The sequence below is a fragment of the Aphelocoma coerulescens genome, chromosome 26, assembly GCF_041296385.1.
Source record: "Aphelocoma coerulescens isolate FSJ_1873_10779 chromosome 26, UR_Acoe_1.0, whole genome shotgun sequence".
Lineage (NCBI taxonomy): Eukaryota > Metazoa > Chordata > Aves > Passeriformes > Corvidae > Aphelocoma > Aphelocoma coerulescens.
Genome location: NC_091039.1, coordinates 2,678,085 through 2,697,050, shown reverse-complemented (window position 1 = coordinate 2,697,050; position 18,966 = coordinate 2,678,085). Strand labels below are relative to the sequence as shown.

The 18,966-nt window shown below is 56.2% G+C and overlaps 1 protein-coding gene across 1 annotated transcript in view; it reads left to right on the top strand.

Moving 5' to 3' along the window:
• LOC138098996 (receptor-type tyrosine-protein phosphatase V-like) overlaps positions 1-15,715 on the top strand; it is a 35,792-nt gene extending 20,077 nt beyond the window's left edge. Inside the window, exons 21-39 of the mRNA XM_068995971.1 lie at positions 1,064-1,131; positions 1,498-1,624; positions 1,927-1,974; positions 2,647-2,740; positions 3,543-3,633; positions 4,137-4,213; positions 5,045-5,179; positions 5,719-5,841; positions 6,305-6,465; positions 6,837-6,972; positions 7,444-7,523; positions 8,760-8,847; positions 9,306-9,396; positions 10,035-10,111; positions 10,426-10,560; positions 11,087-11,209; positions 11,693-11,850; positions 12,277-12,412; positions 14,628-15,715. Of these exons, the coding sequence (XP_068852072.1) occupies positions 1,064-1,131; positions 1,498-1,624; positions 1,927-1,974; positions 2,647-2,740; positions 3,543-3,633; positions 4,137-4,213; positions 5,045-5,179; positions 5,719-5,841; positions 6,305-6,465; positions 6,837-6,972; positions 7,444-7,523; positions 8,760-8,847; positions 9,306-9,396; positions 10,035-10,111; positions 10,426-10,560; positions 11,087-11,209; positions 11,693-11,850; positions 12,277-12,412; positions 14,628-14,687 (2,008 nt within the window). The 3' untranslated portion in view covers positions 14,688-15,715. The remainder of the gene's footprint in view (positions 1-1,063; positions 1,132-1,497; positions 1,625-1,926; positions 1,975-2,646; positions 2,741-3,542; positions 3,634-4,136; positions 4,214-5,044; positions 5,180-5,718; positions 5,842-6,304; positions 6,466-6,836; positions 6,973-7,443; positions 7,524-8,759; positions 8,848-9,305; positions 9,397-10,034; positions 10,112-10,425; positions 10,561-11,086; positions 11,210-11,692; positions 11,851-12,276; positions 12,413-14,627) is intronic.
• Positions 15,716-18,966: the final 3,251 nt, after the last annotated feature.

The window sequence follows — 18,966 nt, the reverse complement described above, 5'->3', positions numbered from 1 at the left end:
ATGATTCAGTAACATGTACTGAACTGTCCAGTTATTCAGGACTAGAAGATACTTTTACACCACAGCTTTCTTTCAGTTTGGCTGCCCTAAACAACCTAAATACTCTCAGTTCAAACAGCACTTGACCTAAATATCCAGCCTAAATATTCTCAGTACATGGAACACTCAACCTAAATATCCAACCTAAATATCCTCAGTAGACTGTGCTGCTCTCTGAGTTAGTGATTATTAGGGTGGTGAAAAGCTGTCAGCCCATCCCCACTCAGAATTTCTGTTCTTGTTTCCTGTCTTCCAGTGAGTTATTTATTCACAAGCCCTCATCTTTCATGCCATGGCATCTGCAGGCTCACTTTTCAAAGGAGGTCTGTGCCCTGGCAGCCAGGTGTGGGGTGCTGCCAGAGGGGACCCACACACAGTCGACAAACTCTTGGCTGCTAAAATCCAATGCTATCTTTAAAAGCTTTGGCTTGCATCTAGGGCACAAGGAGGGGCCCTTCCAAGTCACCTGCTCAGAAGGGAGTCAGCTCTGCAGAGAGCTGTGGGGATTGGTGTGCCCGCTGCCAGGATGGGGACGAGGGGCAGATCTCCATGGGGAAGAGGATGCACCAGCCACTTCTGTGTGTGCAAGGAAGGGTCTGGGTCAGGGCTCAGCCCTTCCAGCTGAAATGCCGCTGTGTCAAACAGGGCTCAGCTCTTTCCCATCAACCCAGTTAACCAGTTGACATGAACTGTGTGTTTTTAATGTTTTGTGTCCTATGAGAGACCAGACACTACCTTTCTCTGCAGATAACGCTTCGGAGCAGAGCTGCTTCCCATTTGTGCTTTCTGAACAATTTCTCGTGCTCCCCCCAGTGGAACAAACTTGTCCAAGAGGTAGAAAAGGGAGGAAAGACCATTCCCACACATCCCCTAAATCCATAACAGAAAATCAGCTTTTTCCAATTCAGCATTTCAGGACAGAGGCAGGGTCCTGTTCCCCTGGGTGCTGCCTGCTGGGTGCTGGATTCTGGGGGCTGTGCTCAGCTCAGGCTGTGCCTGACACAGGACTCTGCTTTGCCTTTAGGTTCAGCATTGCTGCCTTCACCAAGTATGACCCAGTAACCCCTGCTGTGACATTTACCCTGTTCTCAGGTAAGCTGAAGAGCCTCTTCCCTACCTGGCTGTGTGGGTTAGAGGTAACGAACAGCCAGAGGGAGCTCATAGGCTACAGTAAATACAATAAATAGAATAAATGCAGCAATCTGTCATAGAATTATAAAATGGATTGGGTCAGAAGGGACCTTAAAGCTCAACTCATTTCACCCCCTGCCATGGACAGGGACACTTTCCACTATCCCAGGGTGCTCCAGGCCCCGTCCAACCTGGCCTTGGACATTACCAGGGATGAGGCAGCCGCAGCTGCTCTGGGCACCCTGTGCCAGGGCCTCACCACCCTCATCATAAAAAACTTTTTTACTGATTCTTACTTCTCTCTATACTCTCTTTTTTTGATTCCAGCTGCTGGATCCAGTGCAGACACAGCTCCACTCTCAATGCCAATAATTGCTGGAATCATTGTGGGATTTCTTCTCACACTTGCAGCTGTTTTTGCTTTGGTTTACTGGAAACAGCTCAAGGCAAAGAGGTGAGCATGGGCCATATCTTACCTGCTGAGTGCAGGCTGAGATACCCAACCTTCAGTGCCAAGCCTGGAGGAGAGCAGGAAGAGGGTGTAAAAAGAGACAAACTAGAATGTGGGCTAGTGGAATTGTGCCTGGCAAGCTCAGAAGCCAAAGGCAGAAGGGAAGGAGGAGCTGCCCATGTGCAGTTAAGTTACAAAACCCTACAGGTGTGCAAGGCAGTGTGCCTGCCAGTGGCACACAATACCTCATGGCATCGATCCCTGCACTGCAGGCAAAAGTAACAGCTCCTGTGCTTTGATTCTAGAACCAAGAAGAGCAGCCTGCCCCAGGAAATGGTGACCTACAGCTTGAGGTGAGTGCTAGAGTCTGCCCTCTGTATGGCCTCACTGCAGCTCCCACTGTCCTGTACCTACTTCCTTTTTCATGCTTTGACTCCAGAAAAACTCTCCTCTCCTCTCCTCTCCTCTCCTCTCCTCTCCTCTCCTCTCCTCTCCTCTCCTCTCCTCTCCTCTCCTCTCCTCTCCTCTCCTCTCCTCTCCTCTCCTCTCCTCTCCTCTCCTCTCCTCTCCTCTCCTCTCCTCTCCTCTCCTCTCCTCTCCTCTCCTCTCCTCTCCTCTCCTCTCCTCTCCTCTCCTCTCCTCTCCTCTCCTCTCCTCTCCTCTCCTCTCCTCTCCTCTCCTCTCCTCTCCTCTCCTCTCCTCTCCTCTCCTCTCCTCTGTTATTTTATAAACCAGTCTTTCCCAAGTTCAGCATTTACTGCCCAGCTCCATTCCAAGTCAGTGCATTGTCTACACCTCCTCTGTGGGTCTTCTGCAGCAGGGGAATATCCTCATCACCCTGAAATCCCTCCCAGTATTTAAACTGTTGTACCCACTTCCCTGGGATTGAGGTGGGCTATAAACCATCCCTGTGTGCATCCAGGTACCGCAGGTCTCACGGCTGGGCTGTCTCAGTGGCACCTGACTGGCTGGCCAGGCCTCCCAGTAACTAAGGCAGGTTTTCCTCTGGACTTCATTTCCTGCAGAAACGTCCACCGGCCAGTGCCCCTGCAGAACTTCAAGCAGTACTATGAGATGAAGACAGCAAGTGCTAACCACGCCTTTTTCCAGGAGTTTGAGGTGAGATGAGACTCCTCCTAGAGATGACATTTGATTTCTCCACTCAGTGGGTCTCCCATCTCTAGCAATCCAGGCACCCTATGAAGCAGCCTTGGAGGCCAAAGATTGGATGGACCAAGTGATCAAGCAGTTCCTTTGCTCAAAACCTGTTTTGTTCAAGTTCTGGTCAAAACACGTGTGGTGTGGGGTGAACTAGGACACAGCAAAGTGCCCCAGCCCTGACTGGAGTGAAGATGAGAGGGGTGGGGATGAGAACAACCCTGACAGTGTTAGAAAAGAGTGTGCAGCCAGAAGGAAGGTCGAGGAGCACTCTCAGACCTCCAGGGTCAGGCTGTGAGCTTCACCTCAGGCTGCTCCCACTGCCAACATCTGCAGCCTCTGGACTGTTCTGCTGCAGCATCTTTCAAATTCCCATCAGCAATTTCAAACCCTCCTCAGATCACTCGTCTCTGGCTTCTTGAGTGAGGACAGGGGCAGAAGCCAATGCAGCACAAGATATTTCTGTTTGCTCGGTGGAAAATCCTCTGAGCTTTGTGCTAGATTTGGTAGATTTCTGAGGCTTTTCCCACCAGTACTTGTTCTTGGGCTTTTCTTTTAAATACGAACAGTGCTGTTGGAAAAGGCAGTGGGAAAAGCCACTATGGCTCAGAGTGTGCGGGCCATCTGAGGGATGAGTCGAGCAGTTCTCTGTGTGAGAGTAATCGTCTTTACCCTCCAGACAGAGCCACTGGCCATGAGCAGGGAGCTGACCAGGAGCTCTCCAGAGGAAATGTTTGTGCTTATCTTTTCCCCTGTCCTACAGGAGCTGAAGGAAGTTGGTAAGGAGCAGTCGAAGGTAGAGGCTGAGCTCCCAGCAAATGTCTCCAAGAACAGATATCGCCATGTGTTGCCCTGTAAGTGCTGCCCCCTCCCTTCTCCCCCAGCATCTGGTGTGGGACCAGATGGGCCAGGGCAGTGCTCAAGGACAGGCTCACCTTGCATCGTTGCCAGGGTCAGTGCCTGCTCCTTTCCTGGGAGTGGGAGGACTCTTGAAATGGGCCTCAGTTTCCATTTTCCTTCTGGAGACCTGAGGCTTGATGGTTGAGCCAGGGCTGAGCCACCGTCCTCCCCAGCTCCTCCAGGAGGCTGCTGGGTGAGCCCTGCTCAGGACAGGTCCCAGCAGGAGACCAAAGGGGGTCTGTGAGCTTCACTGATGGACCTCATGACCCCAGCTCTGTTTTCCAGTCTCCTGCTAGCCTAGCTGGCAGGCAGTGCTCACGTCCCCGGGGAGAAGGTGCCTGGCAGAGCACAGAGCCTCCCTGCTGGAGCTGCTGAGGCTTCTCCCACCGGGTTACCCAGTTGTCCGTGTCCTGGTGAAGGGCTGCCTTGGGGTTCACCTGTGTGGGGTCTCTTTCAGATGATCATTCTCGGGTCAAGCTGAGCCAGCTGGGGGAGGATCCACACTCCGACTACATCAATGCCAACTTCATGCCTGTGAGTGCCCACTTGCCTTCCCCACAGAGAGATGGCCACAGGGCACCATCACAGAAACTCTGGAGGCAGTGTCCCCTTCTGTGAGGGCTGGGGGACATGAGATGCTGGTGAAGGCACAGCTGGCACAGGCCAGCGAGGAGCTGGGGGGAAGGTGGAGATGTGTAGGTGCCCTTTAGCAGGGGATGGTGGAGCCTGTCAGATGGCAAATGCTGTGATGCAGAGGTGTGAGTGTGGGAAGACTGGCAAGTCTCTCTGCTTTCTGCTCGTGGAGTGTCTATCCTCTTCCATCAACTCCCAGCTTACTGCCCTGTCTTTCTGCCTGCTCTTTTTCCTTCTGGTCTGTGCAGCTGCATTTGAACAACTCTGGAGCTGTGCCTTCATCCCCCATCCGGGAGGTTCCCAGGTAACAGCAGGGCACACAGCATGCAGTGCCGTTGTGTGGATCTGTGGGGCATGTGTGTGTCCAAGGGCAAAGAAATACCCTGAGGCCTTGCATGCTCACCCTACCCTCAGGAGTGAGGGGGAAGCACAGGGAAGACCCAAATGTGACTTTCTCTGGTTACACTGAATGAGGAACTGCTTGGAGGGAAATGGTGTGGGTCACTTGATTCCAAATATGTAGAGAGCGCGTGCTGGGCAGCTCATGCTTCCTGTGAAATCAGCTGCTTCTGAGATCAGCTGCCTGGGAACTGTGCCTGTGTGGGCTAGGGACAACAGGAATTTCGCCTTCTACCACAAAAGCAGACCAGGCACTGACTGGTTCCAGGGCAGGACCCACCTGCCCTGGCAACCTGACAACTCATCTTGCTCATGTCTGCCCCTCTTGCTCAGGGCTACACATCCCAGCAAGAGTTCATTGCCACCCAGGGGCCCCTAAAGAAAACCATAGAGGACTTCTGGAGGCTGGTGTGGGAGCAGAACGTATGCAACATCATCATGCTGACAGTGTGCATGGAGAACGGGCGGGTAGGTCGGTGCCAGCCCCAGCCCAGCCCTGCCCTTGCGGTGTGAGCTGAGCCCAGGGCTGCGTCTGTGTCCTCCACAAAACCCCTGCTCTCATATGGCTCCAGGATGAGCACAGTCCCTACAGCTTCCATGAAAAGGCAGTTTGGGGGAAGAGAGGCTGATCTGTGCAGCTCAGCTGTAGCTTAGGGTGGGCTGAGCCAGCACTGGAGCTTAGGTAGGACCATGCCCACCACCCTCGGATATTTCTGCGGAATCTGAAATTGCCATGTCCTCTGGGTGAGCCACCTCACGTGGACTGTTCCTCCAATCTCCAGGGATGATGAGACCCTCACAGGTCCTTTTTTCTGGAGGAGGCTGAAATCCAAAGGGGCTGTGAGGGAGAGCTGTGCAAAGCTCCCAGTGGGAAGGGGAAGCACCCCTGCCTGCTCCCCAGGGCTTGTCCTGGCTCCCCTCACAGTCACTGCTCTCCAGATGCTCCCTGGGAGCCAGAAGATCATCTGGTCCCTCACTGGCCTCACTGAGACCCTGTCCTGCTCTAGGTCCTCTGTGATCATTACTGGCCATCAGAATCTGCCCCAGTGTCCTACGGGCAGGTGCGGGTCCACCTGCTGATGCAGAGCAGCTCTGAGGAGTGGACCATACGGGAGTTCAAGCTGTGGCATGTGAGTACAGACCCCAGGGGATGTGGGGACCTGTTGGGGGTTGGGGGTAGGCACTCAGTGGTGGTGGCACTTTTCCCTGCCATTTGTGGGGCTCAGAGAATATCCGAGCCCTGAGGAGCAGTCTGCCCCTTCAGAGGGGTGACACAGGGGTGGCCAGCATGTGTCATGCTGCTCTCCACCCTTGCTCTCTCCTTTCCATGTCCCTGCCCTGGGACAGCCTGAAGTTTCCAGGGCATGTTCCCTGCAGTCAAAGGCAGGTCTCCTCCCTCCCACTTGCACATGTCCCAGCATGGCAGGGGCTGTGGGGGAGGATGGAGGAGCAGGAGCCACCAGGCAGTGCAGACCTGACTTTGGCTGTTCCCTGCAGCTGAGGCAGGTGTCCTCAAGTCCCCAGGTGCTGCCAGGGCTGTGGGGTGTGAGCCTACCTCGGGGGGCTGCACACCCATCACCAATCCCCGTGCAGGAGGGTCTCCGGGCAGAGCGGTTTGTGTCCCACCTGCACTACACGGCGTGGCCCGACCACGGCATCCCGGAGTCCACCACTTCCATCATGACCTTCCGAGAGCTGGTCCGGGAGCACATCCAGAGCACTAAGGATGCAGGGCCGACCCTCGTGCACTGCAGGTGAGGCTCTGCCCCAGGGGATGGCGGGAGAGAGCAAGAGGGATGAGGGTCCTACTCGTGCACAGACTGTGAGGGAAGGCAGTGCCCAGGAGACACAGCTGCTTGCGGAGTCTCCTGCTCAGGTGTTGAGGACTACAAGTCTACTGGCAGCCTGCCCCTAGCCCCAGGGCATGGGGCAGGTGGAGATGGTCAGCACCAACCCAGGGCAGCCTGAATGGCTCCCAGCCCCATACTGTGCTGGGACCGGTGCCTGGGTGTGCTCAGGCGGTGCCCAGGGAGCAGCCTTTAGGAGCGTGTCCAGTAGCAGGAGGGAGCCTATGGGCTGTGATTCAGGCCTTGTTTTAATTAACCCTTGCTGTCTGTGCTCCCAGTGCTGGCGTGGGCCGCACTGGCACCTTCATTGCCCTGGACCGGCTGCTGCAGCAGATGAAGCAGGAGAAGGTGGTGGACATTTTCGGTGTCGTTTACACCTTGCGGATGAACCGGTACCTGATGATTCAGACACTGGTGAGATCTCTGCTCCCTCTTTCCCCTGGCCCCTCACTTCATTCCATTGAAGTTCACAGGGCTGGCAGTTGGATGAGCTGGCTGGCCAGCCCCAGCACCCCCAGGCTGGTCCCCAGCCTGTCACTGTGTCATCGTGCTGCTGAAAGCAGCAGCTCAGCTGGAGTGGAAATTGCTGGGAGGGTCTTCAGCAGCTTCATGCCCTGCTAGACCCACAACGGCAGCATCCAGAGACCTCCCAGGAGGCTCAGAAACACCCTGGAGCACTGAGGAACAGGATGAGGCCCTTTGCAGGCAATCCTTAGCTCACACCATGTTGTTGATCTGTGGTGCTCCACAGTCTGTCTCGTATCTCCAGCCCTTGGGGCTGGGACAAGGTGTCAGAATGACCCTTCAGGACAGAGACCATACCCACCCTCTCGTGCTGTCTCTGCAGTGTGACGGTCTGTGTTGCTGTCTGCCTTTGCCTTCCAGTCCCAGTACATTTTCCTGCACAGCTGCATTCTGGAAAAGATCTTGGAGGAACCTCTCCTGGATTTATCAGGAACAGAGAGGTAAGGCCTTGCTGTGCTTTGCCACTCTGCCCACCCTGATCCACAACCCCTCCCGGCAAAGCCTTGGCTCCAGGACAGGACAGAGAAGCCCAGCCAGCCATCCCACCTGGTGTTGTGAGCAGGGTCAGCACAGGGAGGGCTGTTCCCTGCAGCACGGGGAGCCCAGCACAGAACAAAGTGCCATCTCCTGGGTACACCAATGCCAGAGATCTGCAGAGCTGTGCTGGGGAAGGCACTTCCCTCAGCCCCTGGCTTCCCAGCCCACAGGCATGCCCTAGAGATGTGTTCCCCTGTACTCAGCACTGGTGAGGCTGTACCTTGAGTGCTGTGTCCAGTTCTGGGCCCCTCAGTTCAGGAAGGACATTGAGATGCTTGAACGTGTCCAGAGGAGGGCAACAAGGCTGGTGAGGGGCTTGGAGCACAAGCTCTATGAAGAGTGGCTGAGGCAGCTGGGGCTGTTTAACCTGAAAAAAAGAAGACTCAGGGGTGACCTTGTCACTTTCTACAAGTCCTTGAAAGGTGGTTGTAGTCAGGTGGGAGTCGGGCTCTTCTCCCAGGCAGCAACTGACAGAACAAGAGGACACAGGCTTCCTTGTGCCAGGGGAAGTTTAAGTTGGACATCAGGAAAAATTCTTCACTGAAAGAGTGATTGGGCACTGAAATTGTCTGCCCAGGGAGGTGGTGGAGTCACCGTCCTTGGAGGTGTTTAAGAAAAGGCTGGATGTGGCACTCAGTGCCATGGTTTAGTTGATGAGGTGTTAGGTCATAGGTTGGACTAGATTACCTTAAAGGTCTTTTCCAACCTAGTTTATTCTGTGATTCAAACTGGAGAAGCTCGTGGCAGCTGGGTGGCCTTGGGTGGCCTAATGGAGGCCAAAAGGACAGAGCAGGGTCCAGCTGGGCATGGCTTTGGCCACCTATCTCATTGTCTTGGGGCTACATCTAGAGGTCATGCGCCTGTCTTTGTGGCCAGATTGTCTCCTCCCTCATGCAGAACAGGATGTCCTTGTCCTTGCTGTCTGTTGGGAATGAGCCCTGGGCCTTGCCACCCCTGAGACCTGCCTCTGTCTAGGGGAGACCAGGTTGTCACGGGCCAGAGCTGGGCTGGGAACCTGGGAGATCCCTGGCATTTGAGGAGTGAAGGTCTGCTCACAGCCCTGTCCACCTACTGCAGACACAGCCTGGGTGCTGCTGAATGATCTCAGCCTCACCCTTGTGCCTTGGCTCTCTCCCCAGGTCCTGCCCCATCCCACTGAAGAACTTTGCCCAGCACTACGCCCAGAAGGCAGCCAAGTCCCACGTGGGCTTCCTGAGGGAGTACGAGGTGAGAGCTGTCCTGGGCAGGTGCAGGGAGTGCTGCCATGGCTGTATGTGCTGAGGGGACCTGGGGAAGGATTGTACCTGCTCGGGCTGAGAGATACCCTGTAAGTGCCTCCTGAGTGGGTCCCATGCCCCAGTTTCACGGTGGTTCTGGCAGTGTCCCCTCTCCATGGCACTGCATGCCCAGGCACAGTTCCCTCATGCATTCTGCACTGCTCAGGGTCTGTCCATCACCCACTCCTTCCCAGGTCCCTCCCTGGACAGCAGCAGCCCTCTCCTGGCAGCATGGCACAGACCTGGCAGCCCATTCTGGAGCTGGTCTCATGGCACTCCTGCTCAGGCTTCTGCATGTGCAGCCATGACCCCCCTCTGCCGAGTGCAGGTGTCCTCAGGAGGCCCCGGTTCCTCCTGTTCCTGACCCTTCCTGCCCACTGCCTCCTCCACTCTCTCTCACTCTGGCAGGCCCTCCTGGAAGTTGTCAAGGAAGAAGCCAGCTCTGCACCACCATCTTCAGGCAGCCAGCAGACACGGCCCTCTTCCAGCATCCTGCCATGTAAGTTCTGTGACACCTGCATCCTCTTCCTTCCTGTTCCTCTTCCTCCTGTGTGGAGCTAGGCTGGACCAGGGCCGGTAGTCCACAGCACAAGAAAGTATTTTGAGACTTTGGGTGAAACCAGAAGGTTACCAAGGTGTTTGGGGTGGAGCATATGGTGTTTGGGATTGGTAGGTTTGCTCAGCCTGGAGAAGAGAAGGGAGATCTGGTTGCTGTTTTCAGCTACGTGTGGGGAGGCACAGGGAAGAGTGGAGTCTTCTCGGAGATGTGCCATGGAGGGACAAGAGACAAGGAGGATGATTTGGGAGGGTAATCCAGCTCAGCAGAAGGAATAGTGAATTTCCCTGAAGATGGTCAAACACTGGAACAGAGGCCCAGAGCACCTGCAGGCTCTCTGTCCTTGGAGAGAGGCAGGTCTCCACTGGCTCAGATACTGAGTGACCTGCACTACAGGAGCTTGGGATAGAGACCTGTCCTTTGGGAGCCAACATGCACAGGCTGGAGATGAGCACTGCAGAAGGGACTGCCTTTGCCAAGAAATGGTCAAGGAAGGATTGGATTTGTGTGGCAGTCACTCTGCAAAACCTGTTGGAGCTCAAGACTGCCTTGAATCCCTGCAGCTCCCACTTTCTTTGCAGATGATCGCTCCAGAGTGAAGTTTTCCCTGCTGGAACAGGGCCCTTTCTCAGGGCTGCTGCAGGTGTGGCGCGTCCCGGTGAGTCTCACCCCCAGCAGCAACGCCCACCCCTGTGCCTGGGTCTCCCATCCTGGCTGTGCTCCTGTGCCCTGCACTGCTCCACTGGTCACTGTCACTGTGATCCTGCGTGGGGAAGAGGGGAGTACGAGGACTGAGGACACCACTTCCCTTGCCTGCCCACTTTGGGCTGTCCTCACTTCCCTCCCTCTTTCTCTTCTCTCCTTGCCTCCTGACCTGCTGAGTTTTCTTCTCTTCCTGACCTTTCCTGCAGCCACCTGAGCCAACAGAGCACCCTCTCCAGCAGCAGAGTAACACTCTCATTCTCCACCCAGGGCTGCAGCTCCAGCAGGGACTATCTGGCTGTCCATGGCCCTGACAAGCTGACCATGGAGGACTTCTGGACCCTGGTGTGGGAACAGGATGTTCACACAATCCTAACACTTCTCCCATGGCAGGAGAAGGGGGAGGTAAGGCACTGTGCCCACCTGTGCCATGGCACTGGGCGTATCTGTTCAGTGGAGTTGGAACTAGCAGAGCTCTTGAAACACTTCACTGCCTCCTGAGTCCTGAGTGCAGATCCAGCTTAGCTGGAGCTGGACCTTTCCTGTGTCCAGGTGCTCCCACAGCTTGTCATGGGAACCAGGTTCTGTCTGCCCCCCGTGCCTGGACTCAGCTGGTGCCCTTCAAGCTGTATCTGTGTGGGACCAAGGGCAGCAGCTCCTGCTCTGCCCAGCCAAGGTGTAGACACTGGCAGAGCAGATTCCAGCTCAGAGCTCTGAGCAGAGCTGCCAGGCAGCTCTGGGTTCCCAGATGACCCGGCTGAACCTGCTGGTGTTCCCAGAACTCCCTCAGGTTTTAGGTGGGGGATGAACTGACATGGAGAGATGCTGGGAGTGCTCTTGGTCCAGCTCCACCAGAGACCCTGAAGATGGTGACTGATTATGACAGAGAAGCCAAATTTCAACAGGAAGCCAAATTTCTTGTTGCACACAGGTGCCAGGTGAGGTGTGCTGGCCCCTGGAAGGAGACTCGCTCTGCACAAAGACGCTGACCATCCAGTGTGACTCGGAGAAGCTTGTCTCGGGATGGAGATGTACCCAGCTCAAACTGAAACATGTGTGTGTCCGTGGGGCTGTCCTGGCTCCCACCTCCTGGGATGGGGGTGGGTCTGTAGGGATCTGTAGGGGCTGAAAGGTGTGTGGGACTTCTCCAGGCTGCAAGAGCAGAGTGTCAGCAGTCCACAAATGCAGGAGTGAGTCTGGATTGCAACATCCAGAACTGAGTGGACACAGGAGATACATGGGAGAGGCCCTGGGGGCTTCTCCCACCCCTTGCTGATGGGTCATTCTGACCCCTTTGGAAAGGCCCACACAGTTCTCAATTCCCTCTCCAGGAGCAAGTCAGGGTGCCATGGGGAAGGAGAGCAGGTTGCCAGAATCAATCATACCCACAGCATGGGTGGTGGGCAGTGTCCCAGCAGAGATGCCTGGACAGCTCTACAGGAGCTGGCAGTCAGCTCAGGGAAGCCTTAGGGAGCCTCAGGATGGGAGAACTCGCCCATCCCTCCCCAACATCCATGTCAGCTCTTTGGTCTCACAGGAGAAGAAAGCAAAGGAGAGGCAGGTACAGAGGTTCCTGTACACACTCTGGAGCAGCAAGAAGCAGCCTGATGTCCAGAGCCTGGTGGAGCTGCTCGTGGCTGTCAGACGGTGCACGCCCCACCGAAGGAGAGCCGGTCCTCTCCTGCTGCACTGCAGGTACCCCAGGGTACACCTCCATCCATGGGCAGCCTCCTGAGCTGGGAGCCACCAGGCTGCACAGCTCCTTGGCATGGTACCAACAAGCCTTCCCCTCCATGCCCTGGGGACACGTTGATGTAGGTCCATGGGAGCCAGTGGAGGTTCTGAGCCTGGGAGGTCACAGGGAGCAGTGCTCTGCCGAGGGCTGGGAGAGGGCTAACGGGGCTGGGCGAGGAGCGTGGGTAGAGCAGGCATTCCCAGGCTGGGGTGCCCAGGCCAGCCCGGGGTCACTGCAGGGATACTGGGAGCAGCCCTGATATTCTCACTTGCACGCAGAGAGAGCTCACAGTGCACAGTGCCATGGCTCCTTGGACTGGTGCCCTCTTCCAAAGAGGTTCAGCTCAGCCTGGCCTGGCATCAGTGACCCTCCCTTGTCCCCTGCAGTGGTGACATGAGCCAGATGGGCACACTGATCTCCCTGGATTGCCTGTTGTACCAGATGAAAGCTGAGAGAACCGTGGACATCTACGGCGTGACCCTCCAGCTGGCCAGAAGCTGCTGCCTCATGACCCCAACTCTGGTAGGAAGAAGGGGTGGGGGACAGGGTGGAGCAGAGGCTTCGTGCTGACCTGCCTGGAGCTGGCAGCATCCTGCCCACTCCTGGGTGCTCCCTGCTGCCTGGGAGCCTGTCCAGCCTCAGCAGGGATTTACTTTATGCTTCCTCTCCACCCTGTGGCTCTGCCAGCCACCAAGGGCTGAGGGCACTGACTTTTCCCAGGCAAAAGTTTTCCATCTCCTCAGTTCTGGAGTTAAGATCAGTTAAATTGCATGTGGGCTCACAGTAAGTGCAAGGCACTCTTCCCATTGTACTCAGGAAAGTATGGAGCACTGGTGTTGTCCTACACAACCTGCCTGCTCGCCCTTGGCTCCTGGGCGTGGCTGTCAGCCTGGGCACCCAGAATCTGCTGGGTACCCCCTTGGCCAGTACCTTTCCTGATACATCCCTCAGAGCCTGGTGTTGCAGCTGGGGCTGCCTGTCAGGGGGTCGGTGGGACACAGTGCCACACGGGCAGGTGCCCTGTGGGCTGTAGCTCTGTCTGCCGGTGCCGTTCTGTGCCAGCCCAGCCTCGGCGTGCCAGTCCTGCCCCTGGCACCAATGCCTCTGGACGTGCTTCAGTTGCTGCAGCTGCTGAACGAGCTGATGCACAGCCCTGGAAACGCTCCCCACAGGGCACAGCAGAACGGGGGAAGATCTCTCCAAGGCTTCCCAGATGCAGAGCCTCCTTCAAGAAGCTAATTACATTCTTAATTAATGTGAACCATGTGCGTGGTGGGAGCCAGAGGAGGGCAAGGCGTCCACTGCCCCCGCTTCAGAGCCGCTTTGTGTTCCCGCAGCGCCCGGCCCTGCAGGGACACAATAACCCATAAAGGCACAGCAAGTGCCCATCAAACGCTGCTGTCCTGCTGAAGGGGGGCAGCAGAGGAGCTGCTTCCCCTCAGAGCAGCCGGGCTGCCCTCCAGGCTCCTCCATCCCAGTGGGGGCTTGCCAGCACCCCTTAATGTCTGGCGGAGTCAGCGGCTGCTGTCGTGCTGAAGGCATCAGATTTGGGGGGGGGAAGCAAGGAGGAAGATGAACTTTTGATGGATATCCTTGGCTAACTGTCGGATATTAAGCACCAGCAGCTCCAGAGTGGTGCGTGTCCCAGGGGATGTGCTCTTGCATGTGGCAGTCACTGAGTGTGCCTGGGCTGGAGTCAGCCCTGGGCTGTCGCTGCAGATTTCACAATCAGACCTGACTCATGGAAAGCACGCTCTGGTGACCTGGAGCCTCAGCCATTGTGTGATCCGCGGCATTCCCGGCCCTCCGGTGAGGCTGAACCCGCCACCACAGGGAGGAGGCTCCTCGTGACTTGCGGCTCAGCCAGCACATTAACGAGCTGTTGGGGAATGCTGGTCGGGGCCCCTCTGCGAGTCCCTAATCCCCCCTGCCCACTGCCATGTGATTCCAACCCACACCATGTGCCAGCTGGCCGTGCCCTCCAGCTCTGTGCCCTGAGTACAACCCCATTTACCTTGCTCACATCTTGCCTAGGCAGTCCTGGGAGTTTGTAGCCTGGTGTCATTTTGGGGCAGCCTGGCATTCGGGCAGAACCTCCTATCAAACGCACAGGGGACTTGGGACCTCTGAACCCGCATTTGGACCTGATGGATCGGTTTGGTGATATTAAAAAGAGACAAACAATGCTGCTGTGCTAAACCCACACAGATTTTTCTGTACCTCTGTGAGCCTACAAGCATCTACCCTGACCTGCTGTCAGCCCCTGACTCTGGTACACTGGGACTACACCAAGGGAAACTTCTGGTCCGGAGGTCCCTCATGGCTCCAGGTCACTGCCAGACCCCATGCACTCCAGCTTCATGCCCTGCAGCATCACTGGAGTTGCTCTTTGCTCTTGTTTTGGATGCAAACACCACAGCACATCCAAAAGCCACTGGGGCACTTGGAGGAAGCCCAATGAAATTATTCCTCTCCATCTCAGATGGGATGTTCCTCTCAGCCCCATCCCGGGGGGGTGAAGAAGGGGAAACAAACATGGTGTAACAGGCTTGATTCTTCCTTTCTGGGTGATTGTAGTAGCACAGGACCATCGTGGGCTACTTGGGAGAGCAAATCCTGCTCTGCCATCAGACACTGTTCCTTAATTAGGATTTTTTTAAGGCAAACCATGAGGTTAATCTGTGACAAGTAGGTCTCTGTCAGAAACCTGACTCTGATGCCCCTTTCTCTCTTGCAGGACCAGTACATGCTCCTGTACACCTGCATCCAGGACATCACTGCTCAGAACCAGCTCTAACACCGCCTGGCCCTTCCTGGCACCCTTCTGCCTCCCCCTCTGCAGGGTCCTGTACAGAGCCGGGAGCTGGTGAGAGCACCATGGGACTCCTGGCACAGAACAAGCCCTACAGGGAGCGGTGGCCTCCCCTGGCACTGTCCCCAGTCTGTCGCTCACGGTGTGAGCTGTGACGTGGGGTGTCCTGGACAGACGGACAGTGTCCTGCCACGCAGCACTGCAGCTCTCAGTGCAGACACGGTGAGGGGCTGGGCAGGATGCTCTCTTGCTTTGGACATCTCCTGGGATTCCTGGTGCCTGGAAGGTTCTCTAGCCCCCCTCACCACACACCGTGGGGCTCTACGGTGCCCCCGAGGCCCAAAACGAGCATGGAGCACCGTGGTCTCCCCGTGCCCGTGGGCACCAGCGTGTGGAGGTCTCAGATGTGCTGTTGACAGAGGTGGCTTGTCTCGGCTGGTGGAATGGTCTTAGGTACAAACAATAAACAGCCCTAGGAAAGCGTGTGCTTGTAAGGGAGGCTTGGATTTTGAGGGGTCCAGCTGATGTGAAGGCTACAGCATTGCAGCTGTGTCCCCAGCCATGGGACACTGCAGTGTCCCTTGGGCACTCAATGCTGCAGTCCATGGCACAGCAGCTTCTGCTCACTCTCATCTGCTCCTTCCCCGGAGGCAACACTTCTGCAGTGAATCTCCAGCCCACCCACAGCTTCACGAGGAAGTGACACATTTTCAGATGAAGCCTGGGCTCCAAGTTGTGAACCTGCTGGCTCCCCAGCACCAAGGAACAGGGCAGAGCCACCTGGTTCAGCTGACACACTGGTAAGCAGCTGGCAGCCCCAGCAGTCCTGCTGCTCTGGGAACTAGGTTGTCCATGCAGGGACACGGCTGCTCTGCAAGCAGGGGTGGCCGTGCACAAGCTGAAATCACAAGTAACAACTTGGTTCACTGAGCTGCAAGTACAGGACAGAAGGAGGAGTTTAAAAAAAGGAGATGGTTTCACAAGCATATTCCTCATGTAGATAAAACTGAACCTGGGACCCTGTTTATCTTTCTTTGCCCCTTCAAGCAGGGTGGGGTTATAGTGCAGTCCCAAAGCAGTAACCCTGTCCCAGTGTGGCCCACACTCCTGCCCACTATTCCATGTCCTGTGGCAGCTGCCTTGGAGTGGGGTGAGGAGACATAACAGGTCTGATGAGGGGCTCCCAAGACCTGTTATAAGGAGCTGAGAGCCCCAGGTGGCTGACTGAGTTGGCCGCTCATCCTAATGCCCCTGTGTTTCCACAAGAAGCTTCTCCCTCTTCCAAAACTGCCCCCCAGAATGGGACACCCAGGGCAGCTCAGCATCAGCCATCCCAGCACTGGGATGAGGCCTCTTTTGCAACTGGGTGTCCTTTTTTCCCTCTCCTAAATCACTTTCCTCTTTGGCAGTTGCTGTCCCACGCACCTCCTGCTTTCACCGTGCACCACCCGTCCCCACCACCCAGCAGAGCTGTGCAGCCCCCAGCCAAGGTCCTGCCCGTTGTCCCCTGCACCCACTGCCCCGGTGTGGCCACAGGCGGGGCACAGCTGGGTGGGAGCAGTCTCTCCCTGCACACAACAAACCTCCTGTACTGCTGGCAGAGCTGCTCAATCCCCTCTGCCTCCGTGTATTCCTGCTCTGCTCCCAGCTCCGAGCTGCAGCATTCCTGGGCTGGAGGAAACCCAGGCAGTGCAGAGCCTTAGTCCCAGAGAGGGCTGGTTTTCCTCCCACCCTGGACATGCTGTGTGTGCAGTGCTGGTTTCAGCATAGCCCAGAGCATCCTGAGTTGCCCATGGCCACCCTCACCCATCCTGACCTGCATTGTCCTGGATCCGGTTGCTGTTTGGGAATGTTTCTATGTCACTACATCTTTTTACCGGGGTCACCCACCCATCACTCACTGCTCAGCCTGCACAAGTGACCATCCAGTGACTCGTTGCATTGCTCTTCCTGGTGAGGTGCCAATATGCCAGGGGCTCTGCAGGAGGATGAGTGAATTCTTCCAACATGAAAAGGGCTTGTGAAGCTCAGTGGATATTCTCATGTGCACAAAAGGATTTATGATGTTGCCTTGGGAGGAGCCCAGCCCTTGCCCTTGCTCACAGGGAGCCTGATGGCTTAATGACTTTTATGTAACCAGTAACCCCTAAACCACACTGGTGCTGCAGGATGAGGGCCACAACAAGGAAATGTTTGTTTCCACAGCCCCGTAGCCAGGATCAGTGGGGTGGGGCTGTTGGCTGCACACGAGGTCCCCGTGCTTTGCAGCAGCAGCACCTGCCCTGTGTGTCTAGGCCACCACTGGAGGACACAGCAGTGCACACTGCATGTTGACATCAAGCAACCAAGCTGCAAAATCAAGCCTGGTCCAAAGAATGATGTGCCATTTGTCTGTGCAGAGTCTGGAGCTGACAGGCTGGTGAAGTTGAGACCTGCCCAGCAGCACAGAATCTCACCAGTGCTGGGGCTTTTACCCCAAGAGCCCCCAAGAAGGAGTCGTCTCAAAGACCATGCGTCCTGCTCACACATGCACATAGCCCCATCCTCCACTGGAAACAACCCTGATGTCCAGCTTTCACTCTCCAGCTGCATCCAACCTTAAAAATAATTATTGTGCTACAGGACAGCAGCCTTTCTGCCAGGACTTGCAGGTCTAGTCCAACATACCCCTAGAAGAACAGTGAAAATGCTGATACTTTCACACTGGAGACTCAATCCCACCCACTGGGAGTGCTCCTCTCACTGCTTCACTCTCAGCACAGCTGACCTGCAAAGCACGTGAGGGCAGAGCTCGCTGTGTGGGAAGGAGTGAGAGAGCTGCTGGTGTGGGGAAGGGCTGGTGTCATGCCCTCAAACAGGGCAGAGGTGATCCAGACCTGGATTCAACTCCAGCATCACATCAGTGGCACAGGAATCCCGGGTGCTGAGCACAGTAAAGTCCCCAAGGTGTGTATAGAGATGAGGTTTAGCATCAGGCTCTTGTTCAAGGCGTGCAGTCCCCACTCAACACAGACAAGCCTGTGCACCTGTATGTCCCTGCAGGGTTTATGATGTTAAAACACCTGATGCTCATTGTCTCAGAGGATTTCAAGATCTGTGGAGTGCCTTACCTGCAAAGCAGGGCCAGTCACAGTGACAGTGAGGATGCCATGGGCTAGCAGGAGCCTTGTGAGGGGCACAGAAGAATGTTGACCAGCGGTTTTGCTTTCTAGGGCCTGGCAGCCAGTGTATGGGACTTGTGCTGCTGGCTGCCCCCCTGGATGGGTGGGCATTGTCCTTCTTGGCGCTGCATCACCCCTCAGGGCTCTCCAGGGACAACTCCCCTCAGCCCAGGGCTCTGCAGGGACAAGTCCTCCTTGCTCCCAGAGTGTCCCCGCAGCCCAGCCAGGACTGCCTCCTCCAAAATGGGCAGCTGCCAAGGATAAGGAGAGGCAGGAACCCCCCAGCCTCTCTCTGCTGTTTTCCCACAATCAGAACTACCCTGTGGTGTTCAGAGTCATTATGCCCTGGGCTTTGCTCAGAGCCATATTCTGTTTGGAGAGGCTCTGGGTCTGGCTCCACAGCTGATGGCAGAGGAGGGAGCCTCGGGACGGGACAGAACTGCTTTTGTGGAGAAGAGCAGAACATCACCCACATGTGACAACCTGGCCACACCCCGGGCCACACTGATGGCAGTGACCAAGGAAAGGGTGGGGTGAGTTCTGCTGGCACCTGCCCCACACCAGCTCTCGTCCCACTGGAGCTCAGCACAGCACAGGACTGTCCATCTGCCTCAGTGGATGGGCAGTGCACCAGGAACTTGCCACAGTCCCTTGGGAAAGTGCTCCTGGATCTCCTGTCTGTGCACAGAGACAGCAGTCCCAAGACAGAGCACAGGGCTGATGTCCTGTCACCCACGGCTGGTGGCACAGAGCTGCCAGGGGCACTGGCCCTGAGACATAAGGAATGAAGTTAAAGCCGTGGTGGGGGAGGCATGGTGGTGTCCACAGAGCTTCTGTAAGTCCAGGAGCAGTGATCCCTCACATCTGGCTAACACAGCAGAGCCAGCAGCCAAGGTGAACCTGCAGGCATCTGCAGCTAAAGCACGGCTTCTCCAGCTGTGGTGGGAACTTCTCATCTCCAGGACAGGCACAGGACAGGGATTTGTCACACAAAGTGGCCAACAGGTTTTGCCCGGTGAGTAACCATGGCTGTGACAGCCGCAGTGTGTGTCTGTGGCCCAGCCCTCTGCTCTGTGCTTCGTGTCCTGCCTGACAGGAGGCCA